The following is a 16859-nucleotide window of genomic DNA, read 5'->3' on the forward strand; positions in this document are numbered from 1 at the left end:
TTCTCGTGGCTTTGTTTTCCAACAGTCAGGCTCTGGAAAGTCTCTCTGAAGCTGTTGCTAAGCTACAGAGACGCTTCCAAGGTACGGGCCGACTGTTTGAAGCTGTGTTTGTTGTCAGATACGGAGAGGAAAACCTCCGTATGCTTCAACATTGACGCTGGTATGTCCGGCAGTTTTGATAGATCGGCAACAGCTCGGTCCCGTCGGTGCCGGATATAACACAGTTTCCTGTAGTTGACTCAGAGACTAGGGTCCTGAATTTAAATAAAGGAAACTACGATGGTATGAGGCGCGAGTTGGGTAGGATTGATTGGGGAATGTCACTCAAAGGGTTGACAGTGGATAGGCAATGGCAAACATTCAAAGATCGCATGGATGAACTACAGAATTTATTCATCCCAGTTTGGCATAAAAATAAAACAAAAAAGGTGACTCAACCGTGGCTAACAAGGGAAATTAGGGATAGCATAAGATCCAAGGAGAGGACATATAAATTGGCCAGAAAAAGCAGTAAACCTGAGGATTGGGAGCAGTTTAGGATTCAACAAAGGAGGACAAAGGGATTAATTAAGAGGGGGAAAATAGAGTATGAGAGTAAGCTCGCAGGGAACATAAAAACTGACTGTAAAAGCTTTTATAGATATGTGAAGAGAAAAAGATTGGTGAAGTCAAGCGTAGGTCCCTTGCAGTCAGAATCAGGGGAATTTATAATGGGGAACAAAGAAATGGCAGACCAACTAAATACATACTTTGGTTCTGTCTTCACAAAGGAGGACACAAATAACCTCCCAGAGATGTCGGGGAACATAGGGTCTGATGAAAGGGAGGAACTGATAGAAATCAGTATTTGTAGGGAAATGGTGTTAGTGAAATGGACGGGATTGAAGGCCGATAAATCCCCTGGGCCTGATCATCTACATCCTAGGGTACTTAAGGAAGTGGCCCTAGAAATAGTGAATGCATTGCTGGTCATCTTCCAAAATTCGATAGACTCTGGAACAGTACCCATGGATTGGTGGGTAGCTAATGTTACCCCACTGTTCAAAAAAGGTGGTAGAGAGAAAACGGGGAATTACAGACCGGTAAGCCTGACATTGGTAGTGGGGAAAATACTAGAGTCCATTATAAAAGATGTAATAGCAGAGCACTTGGAAAACAGTGACCGGATCGGACAAAGTCAACATGGATTTACAAAAGGTAAATCGTGCTTGACTAATCTACTGGAATTTTTTGAGGATGTAACTGGTAAAATAGATAAGGGAGAACCAGTGGATGTGGTGTATTTGGACTTTCAAAAGGCTTTTGATAAGGTCCCACATAAGAGATTAGCGTGTAAAGTTAAGGCACATGGGATGTGGGGCAAGGTATTGACTTGGATAGAGAACTGGTTGGCAGACAGAAAGCAAAGAGTTGGAATAAACAGCTCTTTTTCCAAGTGGCAGGCAGTGACTAGTGGGGTACCTCAGGGATCGGTCCTTGGACCCCAGCTATTCACAATATATATTAATGATCTGGACGAGGGAACTAGATGTAATATCTCCAAGTTTGCAGACGACACAAAACTGGGTGGCCGTGTGCGCTGTGAGGAGGATGCCGAAAAACTCCAGTATGATTTGGACAGGTTGGGTGATTGGGCAGAAGCATGGCAGATGCGATATAACGTGGATAAATGCGAGGTTATCCACTTTGGTGTCAAAAACAAGAAGGCAGATTATTATCTGAATGGCAGTAGATTGGGAGAAGGGGAAGTGCAACGAGACCTGGGCGTCCCTGTGCACCAGTCGCTGAAGGTAAGCATGCAGGTGCAGCAGGCGGTTAAGAAGGCAAATGGTATGTTAGCCTTCGTAGCGAGAGGGTTTGAGTACAGGAACAAGGATGTCTTGCTGCAGTTGTACAGGGCCTTGGTGAGACCACACCTTGAGTATTGTGTGCAGTTTTGGTCGCCTTATCTGAGGAAGGATGTTCTTGCCATGGAAGGAATGCAGCGAAGATTCACCAGGCTGATACCTGGGATGGCAGGAATGACGTATGAGGAGAGATTGGGTCGATTGGGCTTGTACTCGCTGGAGTTTAGAAGAATGAGAGGGGATCTCATTGAAACTTATAAAATTCTAACAGGACTAGACAGACTAGCTGCAGGAAGGATGTTCCTGATGGTTGGGGAGTCCAGAACCAGGGGTCACAGTCTAAGGATAAGGGGTAAGCCATTTAGGACAGAAATGAGGAGGAATTTCTTCACCCAGAGAGTGGTGAACCTGTGGAATTCTCTACCACAGAAGGCAGTAGAGGCCAAATATATTCAAGAAGGATTTGGATATATTTCTTAAGGCTAAAGGGATCAAGGGATATGGGGAGAAAGCAGGGACAGGGTACTGAATTTGGATGATCAGCCATGATCGCATTGAATGGTGGAGCAGGCTCGAGGGGCCGAATGGCCTACTCCTGCTCCTATCTTCTATGTTTCTATGATCCTTAAAGGAACCACACTCGCCTCTTTCAAAGAGTGTCCATTGGGGCAAATATCTAAAGATAAATATTATAATGAATTTCAAAAACAAACAAAGGTAGTGTACAGAACAGGAAGAATATCTCTTAATTCATAGTATTCTTAGCCTTAACCTTAAAATTTGTTCAGGAACATTTGGAAGGTACAGGACCGGGTAAGACTCTTTCAGCGTCATGGTTTAGAAATATTGATGTGTTGCCCCTCGGTTTTCTTTCTGGTTCAGTTAGACATTTTAATATCATAAGTATAGTGAGAAATTGGCTACAATGATCAGTCTGTGTGTAAGCGGGGTACAGACTGTCCGTGTGTGAGCAGGGTACAATGATCAATCCGTGTGGGAGCGATTTACAGTGATCAGTCCGCATGTGAGCGGAGTACAGCGATCAGTCCGTGTGTGAGCAGGGTACCGTGATCTCCCCGTGTGGATAGACTAGCTTATAGTTGCAATGTAGAGTTTACATAGCTCATAAAACACTACTGTGAAGTATCAGGTGTTTTTTTGTTTTATGTGTAACAGAATGAGTCGTTAATATCAATGTTTTAACTGTGTTTTGACTTTAAGGAGTTCTTGGAACAACGTCCAGAAAGTGCAGTTGAAATCAAGATGACGATGGCACAGTTATATCTGGTCCAAGGTGAGCATCCCTCTCCGTAAATACTGATACCGTGGCATATTACTTTTACAAAAGCTCTTTATTTTTGGATGAATACTTAATAAATATTTTTGGCAGTTTGTCCTGGGTGTAAATGGTCTTTGGTGGGGGAACATTGTTGAAATGGATGTGTTGTGTTATAATGTTGAACTCTTTTTTAATCTTCTTTGTCTTCCTGTTGTCTTCGCTGAAGGTCATGTTACAAAAGCATGTGACATCTTAAGATCGATTGATGAAACATTGAATAAACTAGGGATGGTAAGTTATAAAATCTGTAATTATATTGCAAAGAATGTGGGGACGAGTGTGATTATTTGAGGTATGTTTTGCCTATAAGGTGTGTAGCCGGTATATTCAATAATTCATATCCCCACATTCTGTGTTTATAATATCTAATCCCTGGAGTTTAATTGAGATTTATCATTCAGAAGTGACCTGTCATTTCTTAGAAACATAGAAAAATAGGAACAGGATTAGGCCATTCGGCCCTTCAAGCATGCTCCACCATTCAAAATGATCATGGCTGATCCTCTACCTCCATATATTATTCCCGCTCTCTCCCCATACCCCTTGATGCCTTTTGTGTCTAGAAATCTATCTATCTCCTTCTTAAATATATTCAGTGACTTGGCCTCCACAGCCTTCTGTGGTAAAGAATTCCACAGGCTCACCACCCTCTGGGTGAATAAATTTCTCCTCATATCAGTCCTAAATATCCTACCCCGTACCCTGAGACTGTGACCCCTCATTCTAGAACCCCCAGCCAGGGGAAACATCCTCCCTTCATCCAGTCTGTCTAGCCCTGTCAGAATTTTATACTTTTCAATGAGATCCCCTCTCATTCTTCTAAACTCTAGTGAATACAGGCCTAGTTGACCCAATCTCTCCTCATACGACAGTCCTGCCATCCCAGGAATCAGTCTGGTGAACCTTCGCTGCACTCCCTCTATGGCAAGTATATCCTTTCTTAGGTAAGGAGACCAAAACTGCACACAGTACTCCAGGTGTGGTCTCACCAAGGCCCTGTATAACCCCAACGATATCTCTGATCTTAATTCTTGTTAAAGATACCGACATTCAGTTGATTAATAGTACGTCAGTAGAATCTGTCTTTTGTAAGTATGAAAAACCTCTGATATAATTTTGTAGAATTGATTTTAAAATATATTTTTGAACTGCTGCAATAAATGCTGATGTGAAAAATTTGGTATCGTTACCTCCTCCCCAAACTATACTGAGCTGTGTCTATGGTTGTTTTATTTTGAACTGAACAATCTTGCTCCATAACTATGCAACATTAAATGGGCACTATCAAGTCCAAGACAGAAGTGGTTTTAGTAATTTTGACATATCCAAGGTCGCAGGATGGTCAAAATTCAATACCTCAAAGTCAAGGAGCCCTGAGTATTTATTTCAATAACCAGCTTCTTCCTGTCACAATACTGTTTCCTTTATTGCTGGAGCGGAATCTTATCCACATCTGGGAGTTGATGAGTGTACCTGAGTTTCGATGTTGAAACGCTGCTATAATTAAGAAATGAGTTCCAGTGAAGCCCAGCTTTCTGGAATCGATCTGATTGGTTCATCTGGTCCTGGGTGAGTTGGATGCCAGATTTGCTTGCAGCTCTCAGACCAACTCCTCTCGCCCTCGGCTCCTCCACTGCTTCATCCTCGTGTTGCCAGCTTCTCTTTCCTTAATCTCGGCCACTGGGTTCCCCTTCTTAGCCTAGGATTGTACACACATTATTTGTTACTTTAACTTTACTGCTTTTGGCAGAATCCCAGCTGTAATCTGAAAGAGCAGCCTGAAAAGGCAGAGCTTGGAACAGGTGCGAAACATGAGAGGATGGGGAGGCAGACAGTGAATGTCGGAAGGGGGGAGGCAGACAGTGAATGTCGGAAGGGGGGAGGCAGACAGTGAATGTCGGAAGGGGGGAGGCAGACAGTGAATGTCGGAAGGGGGGAGGCAGACAGTGAATGTCGGAAGGGGGGAGGCAGACAGTGAATGTCGGAAGAGGGGAGACCGACAGTGAATGTCGGAAGGGGGGAGGCAGAATGAGAGTGAGAGCAAAAAAACAGAAGGGATGCAGGAAGCAAAACAAAAGAGAAGATAACTACAAAGGAGAGGGGGTAGGTAAGTAAGACGGGAGGATGAAAGGATTGGGTGGAGCAGGAAGAATAGGGGAAGAATCTGAAGGATAGAAGAAAATACAATGCTTTTGTAACAAAATAGCACATGGAGTGGCGAGGTGTGATGTTTGCTGGATATTATGGGCCAGCCCAACAAGCAGATACTTTGACACAATGGCCTGGAATTTTCTGTAAATTTGCACCAACAAACTGGCAGTAAACAAAGCCATGTTTTATGAGGGGGTCCATTTGCTAATATCAGACTGGAGTTACTTCTGTGGATATCCCAGAAAGATTGTGCGGGCCGGGGAGAAGGTGAATAGTAGGTCTAGCTATGGAACTGAAGATAAGCCCATGACTCCTGGAAGAAAGTTATTGCAAGATGGGATTGTTTCATGGAGTTGATGGGCTTTTTTGTGGTAGAGCCAGTTGTTCATTGGTTTCTTTTTTGGAACAATTTTAAAGACAGTAAATTTGTGTTTTGAGATAATGAAATCAGGGGGGTTTATTTAATAGGGTATTGAGTCAATTGACATGAATTGCCACCTGGGACCACTTTGCCATGCTTTATGAGCATGTTCGCTTTGTAGGTGTGCACCAGAGATGGAATTTCTATTTCTAGAAATGTTCTTGTAAATTATACATATCTGAAGTTAGTAGTTTGTTAGAAAGATTAGCAAATTTACATTTTCTGAAATTGCACTTTATGAAAATATGATTTTATGTATTAATAGGTGTCTGCATTAGTTACCATGTATAGCCATGAGGAAGATATTGACAGTGCAATCGAGATTTTCTGCCAAGCTATCCAGTGGTACCAAGAACACCAGGTAAATATTTTGCTGTGTACTTGATATTTGAATACTACACGAGAATGGCAAGTACAAGATGAGAAAATAAACACACAGCACCACCAGAATGATTACTTATTGTAGCTGAAGTATTCAGTCCAGTACCTATAAAGTATGATTGATAATAGATAGGAATAGGCCAGACTGGAAAGGATCAATGCAGTCTGTCTGACTTTCCCAAGTACATACCTACCATGATACACCTCTAAAGCTAGGGTGAATAACAAGAAAGAGAACAAACCATCTTAAAGATGAGCTAGCCATTGAACAGGAAGTCAATGGATTGAATATTGAACTGGCACTAGGTACCTTTGTTGTATTTCCTACACTTATGTATAGAAACTTCTTGTACTAACCATTCCTTGGAAATTGAATAGTGATTTCTGCTTAATTTTATACAGATTGGGATCCTAATATTAGATGTAGCTGAAGGACTGTTTAGTTGAAGCGCTCTGCGCTATATTGAAGGAGCTGGTAGATCTATCCTGTTCTTGACTTTTATTTTGTTCTCTCCGTGTGTACCTTTGTGAACATTCCAATTTATTTAATGTTTTGAGGGAGATGCACTTTCCAAGAAAATAAAGCTGAAACTTGTCCCTGTCTCAGTTAGCAAGAGAGCAAAAACTCCCATGGTATTGGTCTAGCATTCCAATTTATATCCAGCCCTAGAGGAAGGATTTTAATGTTCTTTATAGTAGTTAATCAGTATAGTGGTGGTAGTTTGTGATGGGAGGTCCATGAAAGAATAATCAATCATGTGTGGTCTCTGGATGCTGCAGGATTGCTGGAAAGGTTGGGGGAGGTGAAGTCCATGATGGAATAATCACATATGCACTTTGGATGGAATGGGCTTGGAAGCAAGTTAAATAACTCAGGATCCACATTGCACATGTTTTTCAGCAATAATTCTGAAACTCCCCTCAATTTGTTTACCTAACAAGCAGAGACCATAGGAAATGTCCAGCATGAGTTTAGAAACTAGAGGCTGTGTCTCACCATTCTGCTTGAATCCTTGAGATAACTGAACAAGTAGATGACCATCCAGTAAATATAATTTATTTGAATTTTCAGAAGGCATTTGATAAATTTCTGGTCAGTTTGGCTCAGTTGGTAACACACTTACCTCTGAGTCAGAAGGTTGTGGGTTCAAGCTATTGTACAATTAGTACATTCACAGATATTTTATTCGGTTATTGTATATTTAAGTGTATAATCACACACATTTTACAAGTGTACATTCCCATACATAGTTAATGGAGTCACTGTGCATCCTGACTGCACAGTGCCTACAGGAAGAATGTATTGTCACATCCAGGTTGTTTGCACTGGGAGCAGTGCAGCTTGAGGGGCGAAGGAAGTTGTTTGACCTGGGATTCTGGGATTATTTAGGGTTGGGCATAGTGGGAAGGGGTCCTGAATACTAGTGGTCATCTTGGTTGGGGTTGGTGCCTCTCATGGCCAGTGGCTTGCTGCACTGAAGGGGTGGTTTATGTTGAGTGGATCTCCCAAGAATGGGCTCCAGACTGCCTCCTAATTCCCCTGCATTCGAAGAATGAGTACTGTATCAATGGCAGATCATCTAATGTGGCACTGTGAATTATTATTTTGTTTTTAAATATAGCCGAATACCCCAGCTCACTTGTCACTGGTAAGAGAAGCAGCCAATTTTAAGCTGAAATATGGGCGGCAGAAGGAAGCAATCAGTGATTTGGAGCAGCTTTGGAGGTATGGTTTCATTCTTATTATATATTTTAGTAATTTAGATTGCAGTAAAATGAGTCTTTTAAATGTGGATCTGTTGCTGCAGTGTAAGTGTGCAAATGACCGCTGCAGATAGTGTGATGTGTGCAATGGTGCACAAGTAAGTATGACAGGTGAGAGAATGTAGTGAGAAATATTTTTATTGTTTATATGTATCTGCAGTTGACAAGATTTGATGTTTCTGTGTAGCCTCATCTGATCGGGAGAATTGACAGATGACTTCTGCAATCTCACATGCAGCTGCCATCTGTTTTCTCCTAAGGAGAGAGCCATTGGTGAGCCTGGGTGAAAGGGCTCACCTTTGGACAGTGATTGTCAGTACCTGAATGCTGTCAAACACTGACAATTCATGTCAAAAAACTATGGGGCCTGTCACTTTAACAAAACCGGCAGATGAAGCATCATGCACTGACGTCATCTGACACTGGCTTTCCCTCAGGGCTGGGAAAATCCAGCCTTAAGAATCTGCAATACTCTGAAATAAAAACAGAAAATGCTGGAAATACTCAGCAGGTCAGGCAGAGAGAACCAGAGTTAACGTTTCAGGTCGATGAAACGTTTCATCAGAACTGGAAAATGTTAGAGATGTAACAGGCTTTAAGCAAGTAGAGAGGCAGGGAAGGGGAGGAAAGAACAAAAGGGGAAGGTCTGTGATAGGGTGGAAGGCAGGAGAGATTAAATGAACAACAGAATCATTACCAGCACTTGTAATACTTGTTTTATTTGCTTAGTCTTTGAAGAAAAGAGATGAATTTTAAAGATATTATCAAACTAAATTGTAACTTCATCTACTTTCATAGATACAGGATAACCAGTTTCCAAATCAACAAAACTGCATCGACTCTGACATTACTATTATGAAATTCATAAACAATTTGTGATTGCGAATTGAAAAGCTGGGACCAATTCTCGTGGCATTAACACCTGTAAAACAGAAAATGCTGCACTTAACACTTTAGAGTAATTAAGCCCCCCCTTTTAACAAATACAGCCACCTACTTTTAAATTATGCTTGCAAAAATGCTACTGATGTGTGTGTAGGTGTGTGTATATATCATGATTTGTGGCATTGCTAAATGTGATAGATTTATGTGTGCTTACGTTTTACTCCTGTGGGGAGCTGGAAAGAGGCTCCATGTTTATACCATCACTCCTCCACCAGCATATAATGTGTAAGAAAAAATCATTGTATGTTACTGTATTAGTTTTATTTTAGAAATTTGGAACAAAACCAGATTCTATTATTAAGCAGGACACAAAATAGCAGGCTGGTGTTTCAGTTCACTGGTGCCCTAATGTGTTGGCAATAGAAATTTAAAATATTTATTGTCCTCTATGATATTAGCCGAATAAAGATGAAACGCTCCCTTAATGGGAAGGCAGGGGAAATCGGAGGGTGTGACAACCCAAGGCATTATTGTGCAATTTTTAAAGTCTCCTTCGTTGTTGCATTTAGACATTTCTGCCAGTTATAAATATACTGAGAATTGAGGTGTTGTAAATGAGTGCAGACACATGCACCCCGTACAGAAAGGTATTTCCTGCGTCTTCTGCCACCTCCATTTTAATGGATAAAATCAAAATGTTTGGTGTTTGCATATATGAAGAATAAAGGTAAGAGGCAGTCATGCTTTTGTTTCACAACCAGAACACTGATAGTTTTGTCTTTCTAGACAAAATCCTGAGGATGTCCGGACTTTGGCACAGCTCATCTCTGCATATTCATTGGTGGACTCAGAAAAGGCCAAGACGTATCCTTTTTATGCAACAACTATTTGCATTTATATAGCACCTTTAACATACAAAACATCTTGTGGCACTTTACAGAGTACTAGCAAGAGGAACAGAGCACCAACCCAAATGAGAGTTTAAATAGGGTGATTGAAGGCTGGGGAGGAAAGAGAGGTTTGAAATGGTTTTTAAAGGAATAGATGCAGAGGTCATTGGATGAAATTTCAAACAGCAAGTGACTGAAAGCTGAGTCAATGCAACGGCAGGGGTGGGATGCACAGTGGAGAATTTCATTTGTAAGCAAGTTGTGTTCTATAATTTGGGCATATTTTTATGATTCAAAATATTGGTACAGGTTTGCTGTTGATAGTGAGATTGAGAAATAATGTAATAAAAATTAAAAAATGAGGATTTATTAATTTCACTTCAATTTCCTAAACACTTTTCTGTCCAGACTTAGCAAGCACCTACCTTCACCTGACGCTATGTCTTTCAAAGTCGATGTTGATGCCTTAGAGAATTCACATGGTGCCACTTATATAAGGAAGAAGGCTGCAAAAGTGGGAGGTGAAAGTCAACTGAAAGAACGTGGGTATGTGGAAATGTCAATAAAGTTGCACTTTTCTGTAAATGTAGACATAACATACCATTAGTTTTAGATCTAGGTTGCATTCACACTAGAATTGTGGCACTGGTGTGAAGCTGCTTCATTGCAATCTAGTGGTGCAGTTATAGTGTAAATGCAGCCCGATTCTAGAGCGAGAGCCCGACCTTCCAACACAAAATGAAGTGGAGTGAGACTCTGGGAGAAGGAGTCATTCTGCTTCACTTTGGAGTTAACTTGGACATTAGTACACGATTCACACTCCTAAGTTCAGCATTGGTACACAGTAGTATGGTTTTGCACTAATGCTGAACTTGTGGGCTGTGCAGGCACTGCAAGTCATGTGTCCAGACATTGCATGGTTTATATTATAGGGATGACTTCATTGGGGAAGGGCACTCGCATGGAGTGCATTTCGAGGTCTCATGGTTACCTGTGGTTAACCGCCAATTAAAATTAATAGACAGAAAATCATGGGCGGCTGCTGCTGCCTTCAAATTCCCAAGTGACACTCCTGTGAGCGTCGCTCTCTGCTGGAAGCTCCAGATTTCTGGGTTGCCGCTTTTAGTTGAACCATTGCAGGAAACACTCTATTTGTGAATATTAGGTGATGGTTGTACTTATGTTTGCATCTGAGTTTTATTGATTTGACAGTTGCATGGTGTTAAGAAAATCGTTTGATGTTGCATCATCTATGAAAAGCCTCATTCCTCTGAAATGGCCACAGTAATGCAGTTTGATTTCTGCGCCTTTAACTGGAAACAGACAAAACTAAGAAACGTGTAATGCTTTCTGTTTTGGTTGCACTATCCCTACTGTCACTGCTTCCTAATATTTTTCCTTTTCTTTGACAGACAAGGCGATACAAAGAAAAAAAAGAAGAAAAAGAAAGGTTTTTTATATTGCTTGTTTTTCTCTCTCCCCCAGCAATCCGCTTGAAATAGCCGTTCCATTTGCTTTGTTATGATTGTCGTTGTTATTGATAATTTAGAGTGTGTTACTTGGGTAGAGCAGCTCTTGCCCCCCAGCAATGCTTTCACTCTAATCACAAGCAGTTGATGTTGGAAATTATTACACAACAGCGCCCCCTACCCTTTCCCCCAGCCCCCCAACCCTTCCCCCCCAGCCCCCTACCCTTTCCCCCAGCCCCCTACCCTTTCCCCCAGCCCCCTACCCTTTCCCCCAGCCCCCTACCCTTTCCCCCAGCCCCCTACCCTTTCCCCCAGCCCCCAACCCTTCCCCCCCAGCCCCCTACCCTTCCCCCCCAGCCCCCCAACCCTTCCCCCCCAGCCCCCTACCCTTGCTTTGGAATTCTCTACCCCAGAGAACTGTGGAGGCTGAGTCATTGAATATATTCAAGGCTGAGATCGACAGATATCTGAACTACAGGGGAGTCAAGGATTATGGGAAACAGGCAGAAAAGTGGAGTTGAGACCAAGATCATATCAGCCATGATCTTATTGAATGGCGGAGCAGGCTCGAGGGGCCGAATGGACGACTCCTGCTACTATTTCTTATGTTCTTATTCCACTTTATTGAGCTAAACCAATGAACACAAGGGGCATCCATTATGTTTATCTTTTATTGTGTAGGTAAACTGCCCAAAAATTATGATCCCAAAGTGCCTCCAGATCCAGAACGATGGCTTCCCATGCGGGAACGCTCATACTATCGCGGGAGAAAGAAGGGGAAGAAGAAGGAACCGATAGGGAAAGGAACTCAAGGAACAACATCAAGTGCAGCGGCTGAACTGTGAGTGTTTGCCGGGGTGGGATTCTTACAATGTGCAAGCAGTAAATAATACTACACAATGAGTGGGTGTTTGGCAAAGAATGGGGAAAGAATCTGATGTAGGATTCCAGGATTCTAACTACGTACAGTTCTGACCCTTTTCTTCTATGATTAGTCTTACCTCAGGCCCATAACATTTAGCTCCATGTTTCTGTTAATTTGCATATATCTCGAGTTGTTGCTACTAACATATCTTTGTAGTCTGATTTAGGATTCATCCATCAGTGAGGCAATAGTCCTTTCCGAGCCTCCTGGCTCTCAAACAAGGCAAACCAGCAATGAGTGCAAATAGGACTAAATTGCCTGGGATTGAGAGCTATACTTGGAGGACTCATGCTACATGAGGCCCATAGGTCACAGTCTGGACAGTTGATGAAAAGTAAAACCATGATACAGGGTAGTGAAATTAGGTTACAAAGTGGGAGGTACCTTGGCCCCCTCCAGAATTAACTGGGGTCACTGAGTGATAATTGATGTAGAAAGGAACAGATGAATTTCATGTTTTACTCATGCAGAACTCCATCTGAAGGGATGAACCTTGCTAGTTTCAGCAGGACACTGCACTTGACCTCCTAGGTAATGCAGTGGGGGAAATGCCAAGGTTCCTCCTGAAGTGGCTTTCGGTTGGTTCGTTCTGGAATATGAGTGTATATGAATGTGGGGTTGAGGACAAGATCAGGAATAAAAGTGATGTCCTCACCATCTATGCTCACAGATGAAGAATAGTCTGTTCTATAAATCAGGACATAGAATACAAGAGTAAAGAAGTTATGGTAAATTTATTCAATGCAATGGTTAGGCCACAGTTAAAGGAATGTACGATAGCAAAATACTGCAGATGCTGGAAATCTGAAATAACAACAGAAAATGCTGGAAAAACTCAGCAGGCCAGGCAACATCCGTGGAGAGAAATTACAGTGACGTTTCGGGTCTAACCCTTTTTCAAACTGGAATGTGGTTAAAAGGAATGTGTTCAGTTTTGGATATCCCATTTTGGAAAGGGCATTAAAGCCATAGAGCATACAGTGTAGATTCACCAGGATGATGCCAAGGATGAGAAACTTTAGTAATGAGGAGGGACTGGAGATACTGAGACTTTCAACTGGAGTTGAGAAGGCTGATGAGATTGAACAGGTTTTTGAAATGATGAATAATTTTGATGGGGTGAAGAGGGAAATTCCTCTGTTTAGGGAGTCGGTGATGGAATCATCAATTTAAAGTCATTGAGAGAGGTTTGGAGAAATCTCTGCACGGAACCACTGGAGCAAGAAATCTTTTGCCACAGGAAATGGCTGAAGCAGAGGTCATTTCATTTTTGAACAGAAAAGTGGATAAACATTTGATGCGAGGGAAGATGTAGGATTATGGGAAGAGAGCCGAGCAGTGGGATTCGTTTTGGATTAGCAGAGAGCTAGCACATGAGCTGAATGGTGACCTCCTGAGCTGTAGATTTCTATGGCCTCTTGAGCAGATTAATAGCAATTCACCATCAGATAGACCATATGTGCTGAATTATATTTATGTGGCTTAATACAGAAATCAATGTTTAGATTTGGATTTTTCTTTTCGTACTTAACTCTTAAACCAGTTTAATAAATTTAATGTACATGATGTTTGCAATGTCACTGCAAGCTGATTGAATTGGTTTAGTTGCTGTATTTTATAGCCCAGGTTAATGGTTACTCTGCCTTTTACTCCAGTGATGCTAGCAAGACTGTGAGCAGCCCTCCCACATCCCCACGACCTGGCATTGCAGCAGCAGTTGCATCTTCCAGCAACATTGTGCCGCCTCGACAACAGAAGCCTTCTGCTGCCTCCAAGAAAAAACAGCAACAAAAAAAGAAAAAGGGTGGAAAAGGGGGATGGTGACACTCGGATTGTGGAATACGTATTCTGCATGTGCATAGAGACTGTTAAATATTCATCAGTGTATGACACATTGTAGTGTTACGGAAACTTTAATAATAAAGAACTCGATGTGAAGGCCATTTAAGTGTTTTAATATGTTTCATTTATACCAGCTGCAGTCTGTTACTGGTGCAGACACAGGCAATTATCATTTTTTGAACTTATGAGAACCAAACAAGTAATTCATATCAGCGTTCATCTTTATCTCAGTTCAAATTCCTGACGTACACTGAAGCTTCGACCAGGATTGTCACCAGAATCTTAAAATAGAGTTTACATCAGAAGTTGTGTTGTGCTAACTTATGCATGTCATCCACTTAATTTACTGCTCAAAACTGGTGAAATGTAAGTGCTCAATAACTCTAGCCCAGCTTGAAATGTTAGGTACCATATGGTGTTTATGGTAGAATTTTCACTGTGTTGAGAGGAATCCTTTGTGGAACTTTAAAATGTGGAAGTGGTTAAATTGCATTTACCAGGTATTATATTCCTAGATTTCAAGATGTATTAGTAAATGACTCTGGCGATTATTTACTTGGAACTGATAAGAGTTGGTGCTTTATGCTGCTACCAACCAGTTACATTCTAGGTTTATCACAATGGTGTCAATTTCTGATTTGCAGTCTGACAGATTCTTTTTTATTAACATTGAGTTTTGGAAATAAATAAATCTGATTCTTTTTACGGGTGGAGCTTCAGTCTTACAAATGCTAATCTGTGATAAATCCAAGAAGATCAAGAGAAACCATACAAAACCTAAAAACTTTTACAGCAGTTGTTCTGTCTGTCTTGGTCATTTCAGTTTGCTTTTAAGAGGCATAATTGTCTCAAGGATCTTTTATATTGGCCAGATTCTGGGAGCCTGCAATCGGCATTTATATTATTAAATCCAGTTTCTGTAGAGTTGGTTTTACCTGGGTCTGCTAGCAGCTGATGGAAAGAGGATTTGGAAACTTAAACACGGGGACTGGCTCACAGATGCTGAGCTCCTGGGACCTAAGCTTGTAATAATGGGAGTGCTGCTTTTCAAAATGAAGGACTACAGCCAGAGTTTCAGGGTTTCAGAAACTAGACAGATTAGAGGAGACTTTATAGGCAAACCTTCAATGCAATGAAAGAATCAAAAGTCAGGTTTTCTTTTCAAGCATTCAATAGTGATCTGCTCCAAAGTAAATGTATTTAAATTGAGATAATCCCCAGTCATAATTCCTGTGCTGCAGTGCAAACATCTGATCAGAAAATGGGTAAATTGATAATTTAAAAACACAATTTTGGGTGGTGTGTGTGTCAGTAATTTAAGTTAAAAATTATTTTTTGATAAAATTGTTGGGAAAGATGGGTTTGTTCCAATAAGAGCTTAAAATTATGGCAATATTCTGATAGACTGGAAAAAAGAGCAGAAGCTGAGGCACTAAGTATAATCTCAGAAGGAGCAGTTAAGGACGCTTTTAAAATCTGCACACTGCTGAATGCAGTACAACAGAGAAAAGGCAAATTAAACAAGAGTAGGTTTACGTTAAAAAAAAAGTGAGGTAAGTGCGAGAGAATGAGCAGCACAGCGAACTTTTAATGATGGGTAAATTCCAATTCAAATAGACAGGGCTGTGTAGGACATTGAGCAGCTGTGTCCCCTGGGGCTGGTGCTGGGTTAGCTAATGTAACCCCACTATTTAAAAAAGGTGGTAGAGAGAAAACGGGGAATTATAGGCCGGTAAACCTGACATCGGTAGTTGGGAAAATGCTTGAGTCCATTATAAAAGATGTAATAGCAGAGCACTTGGAATACAGTGACAGGATCGGACAAAGTCAACATGGATTTACAAAAGGCAAATCATGCTTGACTAATCTGGAATTTTTTGAGGATGTAACTGGTAGAATAGATAAGGGAGAACCAGTGGATGTGGTCTATTTGGACTTTCAGAAGGCATTCGATAAGGTCCCGCATAAGAGATTGGCGTGCAAAGTTAAAGCACGTGGGATTGGGGGTAAGGTACTGACTTGGATAGAGAACTGGTTGGCAGACAGGAAGCAGAGAGTTGGAATAAACGGGTCTTTTTCCGAGTGGCAGGCAGTGACTAGTGGGGTACCACAGGGATAGGTGCTAGGATCCCAGCTATTCACAATATATATTAATGATCTAGACAAGGGAACTAGATGTAATATCTCCACGTTTGCAGACGACACAAAGCTGGGTGGGCGTGTGTGCTGTGAGGAGGATGCAGAGAAACTCCAGTATGATTTGGACAGGTTGGGTGATTGGGCAGATGCAGTATAATGTGGATAAATGTGAGGTTATCCACTTTGGTGGCAAAAACAGGAAGACAGATTATTATCTGAACGGCAATAGATTGGGAAAAGAGGAAGTGCAACGAGACCTGGGTGTCATTGTGCACCAGTCGCTGAAGGTAAGCATGCAGGTGCAGCAGGCGGTTAAGAAGGCAAATGGTATCTTGGCCTTCATAGCGAGAGGATTCGCGTACAGGAGCAAGGATGTCTTGCAGTTGTATAGGGCCTTGGTGAGACCACACCTTGAGTATTGTGTGCAGTTTTGGTCGCCTTATCTGAGGAAGGATGTTCTTGCCATGGAGGGAGTGCAGCGAAGATTCACCAGACTGATCCCTGGAATGGCAGGAATGACGTATGAAGAGAGATTGGGTCGATTAGGCTTACATTCGCTAGAGTTTAGAAGAATGAGAGGGGATCTCATTGAAACTTATAAAATTCTAACAGGACTAGACAGACTAGATGCAGGAAGGATGTTCCCGATGGCGGAGGAGTCCAGGACCAGGGGTCAGTGTCTAAGGATAAGGGGTAAGCCATTTAGGACTGAGATGAGGAATTTCTTTACCCAGAGAGTGGTGAACCTGTGGAATTCTCTACCACAGAAGGCCATTGAGGCCAACTTATTAAATACATTCAAGAAG

At 41.7% G+C, this 16859-nt stretch overlaps 2 protein-coding genes across 5 annotated transcripts in view; both read left to right on the plus strand.

The window, feature by feature from the left end:
- Positions 1-14015, plus strand: part of srp72 (signal recognition particle 72) — an 86433-nt gene extending 72418 nt beyond the window's left edge. The window contains exons 11-19 of the mRNA XM_086005506.1: positions 3069-3141; positions 3353-3417; positions 6024-6119; positions 7762-7865; positions 9575-9652; positions 10087-10224; positions 11091-11128; positions 11829-11988; positions 13728-14015. Of these exons, the coding sequence (XP_085861632.1) occupies positions 3069-3141; positions 3353-3417; positions 6024-6119; positions 7762-7865; positions 9575-9652; positions 10087-10224; positions 11091-11128; positions 11829-11988; positions 13728-13896 (921 nt within the window). The 3' untranslated portion in view covers positions 13897-14015. The remainder of the gene's footprint in view (positions 1-3068; positions 3142-3352; positions 3418-6023; positions 6120-7761; positions 7866-9574; positions 9653-10086; positions 10225-11090; positions 11129-11828; positions 11989-13727) is intronic.
- The window catches only part of gne (glucosamine (UDP-N-acetyl)-2-epimerase/N-acetylmannosamine kinase), a 467449-nt gene that overhangs the window by 356251 nt on the left and 94339 nt on the right, over positions 1-16859 (plus strand). The gene's annotated exons all lie outside the window — the stretch shown is intronic.

The sequence above is a fragment of the Somniosus microcephalus genome, chromosome 2, assembly GCF_052327205.1.
Source record: "Somniosus microcephalus isolate GS21.2 chromosome 2, FLI_Smic_1.0, whole genome shotgun sequence".
Classification (NCBI taxonomy): domain Eukaryota; kingdom Metazoa; phylum Chordata; class Chondrichthyes; order Squaliformes; family Somniosidae; genus Somniosus; species Somniosus microcephalus.